The sequence below is a fragment of the Mercenaria mercenaria genome, unplaced genomic scaffold, assembly GCF_021730395.1.
Source record: "Mercenaria mercenaria strain notata unplaced genomic scaffold, MADL_Memer_1 contig_791, whole genome shotgun sequence".
In the NCBI taxonomy this organism is placed as follows: domain Eukaryota; kingdom Metazoa; phylum Mollusca; class Bivalvia; order Venerida; family Veneridae; genus Mercenaria; species Mercenaria mercenaria.
The window spans coordinates 31,658-39,709 of record NW_026463694.1 but is presented as its reverse complement, the minus strand read 5'-3'; the positions used below and the strand labels follow the sequence as shown (position 1 = coordinate 39,709).

At 36.5% G+C, this 8,052-nt stretch overlaps 1 protein-coding gene across 1 annotated transcript in view; it reads right to left on the bottom strand.

Moving 5' to 3' along the window:
* Window positions 1-1,148: 1,148 nt before the first annotated feature.
* LOC128554832 (uncharacterized) overlaps window positions 1,149-8,052 on the bottom strand; it is a 29,128-nt gene continuing 22,224 nt past the window's right edge. Inside the window, exon 2 of the mRNA XM_053536141.1 lies at window positions 1,149-7,455. Within this exon, the coding sequence (XP_053392116.1) occupies window positions 6,770-7,455 (686 nt within the window). The 3' untranslated portion in view covers window positions 1,149-6,769. The remainder of the gene's footprint in view (window positions 7,456-8,052) is intronic.

Below are 8,052 nucleotides of genomic sequence, written 5' to 3'. Positions count from 1 at the left end.
AAGATCGGTGTGCAAAACTGTATTTGTCATCCAAATTTCCAGACTATATCTTAAAAAACAAAAAAAGAAGGTCAGTAGGTCAAGGTCAAAGTCAAGTGACCCCTAATTACTTGGGGTCATCAGGTAATTATAATAAAACAGTGTAGGAAATATGATCAGAAAATGTTGAAAGTATTTTTTCCTATATAACTGATATAACAAGTGACACCCAGGACAGGGCCTTTTTTTCACCCCAGAGGCATAATTTGAACATTCTTGAGAATCACTAGGCAATGCTACATACCAAATATCAAAGGCCTAGGCCTTGAACTTTCAGACAAGGAGATTTAAAAAAAAAACAACTCCTATATTAGTCTATGTTAAACTTGGGACCCCTTGGGTGGGGCCACTTTTCATCCCAGGGTAATAATTTGAAAAAATCTTGGTAGAGGACCATGAGACAATGCTACATACCAAATATTAAATGCCTAGGTCTTGCAGTTTCAGACAAGAAGATTTTTAAAGTTTTTTTCCTATATAAGTCTATGTAAAACTTGGGACCCTTGGGGCGGGGCCTCTTTTCACCCCAGGGGCATAATTTGAATAGTCTTGGTAGAGGACTACTAGTTGATGTCACATACCAAATATCAAAGCCCTAAGTCCTGTGGTTTTTGATAAGATGATTTTCAAAATTCTCTAACCATGTGACCCCCCCTCCCATAGGGCAGGGCGGTATTTGACCAAAGGGGGATAATTTGAACAATCTTGGTACAGGACCACTAGATGATGCTACACACTAAATATCAAAGCAGTAGAACCTGTGGTTTTGAACAAGAAGATTTTCAAAGTTTTTCCTTTTGGTTGCCATGGCAACCAGGGTTCTGCGTGGAATTCAATTCTTTGAACAAATTTGAAAGGGGACCACCCAAGGAACATTCCTGTGAAGTTTTGTATAATTCTGCCCAGTGGTTTTCAAGAAGATTTTTTTTAGAAATTGTCGACGGACGGACGATGGACGACTGATGGCACACATTTGAGCAGTCACAAAAGCTAAAACAGAGCATCCATAAGCCATAGTTTATGCCCAACATGGAATGACAGACACAGGATACTAAGCAACTGAAAATACTCATCTTGAGGCGTTGGCTAAAGCATACTTAAAATCAATGCCAAGGAAAACAAATACTTTTATTTATTAACAAATTATTCAAAGTCACTTTTTCTCCAGACAACATAACCATTATTGCAATCTTCATATTATACAAACTTCATTAGTATTTTCAACAAAAAACAATTTTTAAATACAGACATTGCCAAGTAATATATAATTTTACATAAATAAGTCTTCACCTTAAAAATACAATGACAGATCTGTAAAATATGATTAATATCAATAAACATAAACAAGTATAATGCATTGAAAACAAGAGCTCCGCCAAGCGGGGCAATATACACCCGAAGGGTCAGAGGAGGATGGGAGCAAAATTTAAAGAAGCCCAAAGGACAGGAAGAACAAAGGGAAAAAATTCAAAAAAAATTTCTAAGTTGACAGAAAAAAAATTACAAGTCCACAAAAAAAAAATCCTAACCTGGTATAGATATGTCAAAATACACCTAAATATTGGAGGTACCATCCATGTTGTACCACAGAAAAGTGGTCTCAGTTTTTCCCTATGACCAATAATAAAAAAGTTACAAAATAAGCTATTTATAGTAACATAAAAGGGAAGTAATTCAATAAAACAATTATTGTAAGTGAACAACAAGAGTGCCAGAATGTCACAATATACGCCTGTCACAGCAAATTTCTTTACTCTAGCTGCTGTACTGCAAATGAATTTTCATTTTGTGGTTGTTTAGTAATCATTGTAAGTCTTTTGTTTTCCTAAGTCCACAAAAAAAAATCCTTACCAGGTAGAGAGACCTTAAAATAAACCTAAAATTTGAAAGTAACATCTATGTTGTACCACAGAAAAGTGGTCTTGGTTTTTCCCTATGGTCAATTATAAAAAAGTTACAATATAAGTTATTTATAGTAACAACTAAGGGAAGTTAATCTTAAAAAAAAAAAAAAAAAAAATCCAAAAAAAAAAATGTAAGTCCACACAAAAGTCTTCACCAGGTAGAGATTGGTCAAAATACACCTCAAAATTGGATGTAGCATGCATGTTGTACTACAGAAAAGTGGTCCCGATTTTTCCCTACGACTAGTAATGAAGAAGTTTCAATATAAGCTATTTATAGTAACAACAAAGGGAAGTAATTCTAAAGAAAGGAACTGTGCATGACACTTTCTCTCATGATGGTGTATAATTGTGCCAAGTTAAATCAAAATCCCTCTATGCATGAAGAAGAAATGCTTTGGAGATAGTCATTCTTGTATCTGACCTTTGGCCTCTAAGTGTGACCTTGACCTTCGACCTAGGGACCTGGTTCTTGCGCATGACACTCCGCCTCGTGGTGGTGAACATTTGTGCAAAGTTATATCAAAATCCCTCTATGCATGAAGAAGAAATGCTCCGGACAAGATTTTCATTCTTGTATCCTTTGACCTCTAAGTGTGACCTTGACCTTAGACCTAGGGACCTGGTTCTTGCGCATGACACTCCGCCTCGTGGTGGTGAACATTGGTGCCAAGTTATATCAAAATCCCTCCAAGCATGAAGAAGATATGCTCCGGACAAAGTTTTCTTTCTTGTATCCTTTGACCTCTAAGTGTGACCTTGACCTTAGACCTACGGACCTGGTTCTTGCGCATGACACTCCGTCTCATGATGATGAACAATTGTGCCAACTTTCATCAAAATCCCTCCATGCATGAAGAAGATATGCTCCGGACAAAGTCATTCTTGAATTTGACCTTTGACCTCTAAGTGTGACCTTGACCTTAGACCTAGGGACCTGGTTTTTGCGCATGACACTCCGTCTCATGATGGTGAGCAACTGTGCCAAGTTTCATCAAAATCCCTCCATGCATGTAGAAGATATGCTCCGGACAAAGTCTGTGGACGCCGCCCGCCCGCCCTCCCGCCCGCCAGGGGCGTTCCCATAATACGTCCCGTTTTTCAAACGGGCGTATAAAAAAGGGATCTGCCAAATAAAAACAAGAGCACCACAATGCAGTGCAATATACACATGAAAAAAAGCCAAATGACCTTTGACCCCTAAGTCTGACCTTGAAGCGAGCCATCCGAAACATGCGCTCTGCAAGTCATCTCAATGTGGTGAACATTTGTGCCAAGTTTCTTTAAAATCCTTCAAGCTGTTCAAGAGTTACAGAGCGGACACGATACAAAGTTATATGACCTTTGACCCCTAAGTGTGACCTTGACCTTCAAGCAAGCCATCCAAAACATGTGCTCTGCACGTTGTCTTGATGTGGTGAACATTTAAGCCAAGTGTCTTTGAAATCCTTCAAGGGGTTCAAGAGTTATACAGTGGACACGAAATTGCTTACGGACGGACGGTCAGATGGACACCAGTGTTATAAAATAATATGTCCCTTCGGGCGTATAATAAAACAATTACAAAATATATAAACTATAATATGTCCCTTCGGGCGTATAATAAAACAATTACAAAATATATAAACTATAATATGTCCCTTCGGGCGTATAATAAAACAATTACAAAATATATAAACTATCAAAACAACTCAGCTGAATATTGACAAATAATACAGTCCTAGTCTCTATATTTTGTACAACTTATCAAAATGCTAAGTAGAAAATTTGACATTTTTTGTAACGCCATAAAAATACAAAAGGAAAAGTTCAAACCCACATATCACCCAACACATCAAAAATAAAAAAAAAAACAAAAATGAAAATGTTGTAGGCTCAATTTGATTGAGACTCTTCAGTTGACGGTAGTGGAAATGCATGCTAGCATCCACACCATCTAGTCCTTGAGCAGAACTTAACATCTACACATGTTACCAACTTATACAATTTAGAGACATCTGCAGTTGTGTTTGTATGATGGAGTACATGGAACCTTCTATTATACACTAGAATGCAATTCCATGAAAAGCGGGGTATGGTCCCCAGTTAATGCAAATTAGCCCTAAACAACAAAACAATGGGCAAAACTAAACAAACTAGAATTAACAGAGAGGATCCGAGGTTATGGAGCCTACATATCACAGAAACTGGAGCCTGCTTATCACAGAAACTGTCAAAAGACAAAATTAAATTGCAGGCACCAATAAACAATACAAAGAGCTATGAAAGCGAGAGTAATGAAGCCACCTATTCATCTTAGATAATAACAAGAGCTGTCTGTTGACAGCGGGCTCGACTATTGGAAGAGTTGATGGAAGTATGGGGTCAAAATATTACCAGAGATTTTCAGACAAAAGAAGAAAAATAGATAAGACAAACAATGTTTCTGTATTTGTGGATTTGGATAAGTCTTGCACTATATGGCAATGAGTGACCATGATGGTAAGCAAGTGGTCAAAGTTTAAAAGCCATATATCAAACAGTTTAGACAAAATATGGAATGGTATGCGAACCTAAACTTATTTCTATATCAAAAAAGGGCCATAACTGAGCTAAAGTCCTTGTCCTAGTTATGTAGTCTTGCCTACAAATGTAGACTATGATGGTAAACAAGTGGTGAAAGTTTCAAAGCCATGACAAACAGGTTAGGCAAACTATAGATTGGTATGAAAAATTTAAACTGATTTTCAAGTCCAAAATGGGCTATAATTCTGCCAAAATAGTTGACAGAGATATGTACTCATGCCTACAGATGAAGATCATGATGATAAGCAAGTGTTCAAAGTTTCAAAGCCACATGTCAAATAACTTTGACAAAACGTTGACTTGTAGGAAAACTTAACCAATTTCCAAGTCTAACAAGGGACATAATTCAGCCAAAATACTTGACAAAGTTATGTACTCTTGCCTACAGATAGAGACTGTTATAATAAACAAGTGATAAAAGTTTCAAAGCCATATGTCAAACAGTTTACACAAAATATGAACTGGTACGAAAAACTTAACCAAGATTTGTAAGTTAAAAGGGACAATAATTCAGCCACAATCCTTGATGGAGTTATGTACTCTTGCCTAAAACTGGACAGGGTAATGGTACACAAGTGTTGGAAGTTTCAAAGCTTTATCTCAAAAGGTTTTGTCAAAATGTGGACTTGTACAAGAAACTTAACCAAGATGTGAAGCCGACGACGTGGTGAGTAGGATAGCTCTACTTATTCTTCTAATAGTCGAGCTAAAAAGTATATATTATTCAGGGCAACAGGGAATATGATAACATTTTGAAAACTATGACTGATCTGTATTGCATAATGGCCCTGACTTACATATCTGGTCTAATTATGCTCATTGTACTGCATTTTTCAGTAAATGTCATGCTCACAGATTCAAAACAAGCAAATTCAGTGAATTGGTATCCCCCGCCAAACTGGATAATGGTATTGGCCCTAGACCACTCACCTGAATTTCACAGCTGAAACATGTTTCATTGGTGCTATGGTTTATAACAAATCAACACGAGTTTACTACTTCGGCAGAGGGTCACCCAAGGAACGTGTGTAAAATTTATTTTGAAAACTTACAGTTCATAAGAAGTTGTTTACAGGCTTTTCTTCGTATTTTAAGCTCCTGCAGTCATTAAGTGCAGTTAAATGGAATAATCTGAACAAATCTGAGAAAAGTTCATCCAAGGATGCTACAGACAGAAGTTTGGTGAATATCCATCCAGTTGTTCGTTCATGGGAAGTGTTTTAAAAGTTCCTTTATTATTAGCTCTGGCGGCCTCTAAATGTAACCAAGCTGAACCATATGAACAAGTTTGAGAAAGGTATATGCCAGGGTGATACAGACCAAGTCCGGCATTATTCTGACCAATAGTTTTTTAGGAAACCCACTAAAATATATGTACTATATATACAAATAGCAAGGCTGATAAGCTTTGTCTTCTTAAAGAAGTGTCTGAAACTTACAGGGCCACATTCCCTTTTAGCATTTAACATTTCAACGATGTTTTTTTGAAATCCCTTCAAGCCGTCTCGGAGATTATACTCGTGACGGACAGAAAATAGAGTAAAAACACTTTATATGTGCTGTATACATATATATCAGTACAAAAGGCCATAAATCTTTGTTTTCTTGAACCAATCTAACTGAAATATGCAGGGCTACATTTACCTATAGCATTTAACAATTCTACTTTGTTTTGTCGAAATCCTTCAAACCATGACTGAGATGACTCTGGACCGATAGAAAATTGAATACAGACACTAAACATGTGCATAAAGGGCCATAATTCTTGTCTTCCTCCAGCAATTTGACTAAACTTGCCAGGTGGCATTTTCCAATAGCAGTTAACTATCACGTTTTATTAAAATACTCAAAACAATATAACAAAATACATGGAAATACAATATTTCATCACATGACACTGACTGGTTATTTAAATAAAGTATTTTTCATTACAGTGAAGTTTAATAAAACAAATCATGACTAAGAACCACTGTAGAGACAACAAAAACATAAATATAAACTAATAAAATATGAAAAAGTACAAACATATCCTGTTTACTGTCTTGCTTCCTTTCAATACTGTCCTGTGGTGTGGTATCTCAAAAGTGAAACAACATTTCATCAAATGAAACTAAGTCTTATGAACAATTGGACTTGTCCCGGCTGAAAATATTAAATTCTTGGAACTTCAACCCTTTGCCTACTTTAATTTGCATACCGATATATTCTTATTTTTCAAATAACAACCATTGTGACAAAGGGACAAAGAGAATTATTTACCTTCAGCATCCAAAAATAGCTTTAGCTAATTTTGTTTTTTTATTCTTACACATAGCATCATAGATGGCGCTTGTTTTGGTTGCTGCCTCAAATGTGAACTCTAGGGGAAACTTTTTCTGCACAGAATCGGGAAATTCATAGTACATTTTTGGATAGCCACAAATAAAAAGTCCTGTAACCTTCAATGATGCTGGATACTCTGTGGTAAATACTGGGGAACCCGAAGCTCCTGGTCCCATCATACAGTTCAAAAGCATAAGGGTATCAGCTTCGCAACCTAAGTAGCCTGTTTCAACAATATCTGCACTTCTTCCATATATTTTCAGAGCAGTACGAAATGTTTTCTTGTGCTGATTTATAAATTCAATGATTTCTTTCTTCGGAATATCATGTTGTTGTATGACATCAACACCAGACTCTAGAAATTTCCCAGACTGTTCTGGATTTCCGTATCCAATCATAACAGCTGATTTTAATGTGGAAGAAACATCATCTCTCACAAGCTGCAGAGGTGGAGGAAGTCTTCGTATATCACAGACTAAAAACTCAACTACAGCCACATCAAGTCTGTTATCTTTAAAATGCAGTACAGGCTTAAGTTTAAATATCTTTCCTCGATCACGAAATTGCACACAGCAGTGTGTCAACTGGTTTAAATCCTCACGCCCCTTAAGCAAGTTGTGTGGATCTGAAATACATTAGGAGTCAATTGAGGTAGTGTTTAGATTTTTCAAGATTTTCGGTAACAAAAGGCCCCCCACCTAAGGAGGACCATGACCTTTAGACCTTGATTCTGACAAAGTTTAAAGAACATTCGTTAAGCTGTTCCTTAAAACTCATTTAAATGATTCTCTATTTTTACTGTGGAAGTCCCTTTAACAAGCCATGTAGATTTTTTTGAAAACAAGAGGGTCACGAAGGCCCTGTATCGCTCACCTGACCTATTGACCTAAAGATCATCAAGATTAACATTCTGACCAAGTTTCATTAAGATATAGTCATAAATGTGGTCTCTACAGTTTTAACAAGCTTTTCCTTTGATTTGACCCGGTGACCTAGTTTTTCACATGACCCAGATTCGAACTTGACCTAAAGATCATCAAGATTAACATTCTGACTAAGTTTCATGAAGATACAGTCATAAATGTGGCCTCTAGAGTGTTAACAAGCTTTTCTTTTGATCTGACCTAGTGACCTAGTTTTTGACCCAACCTGATCAAGATTTGAACTTGACCTATAGATCATCAAAATTAACATTCTGTCAAAGTTTCGTTAAAATATGATT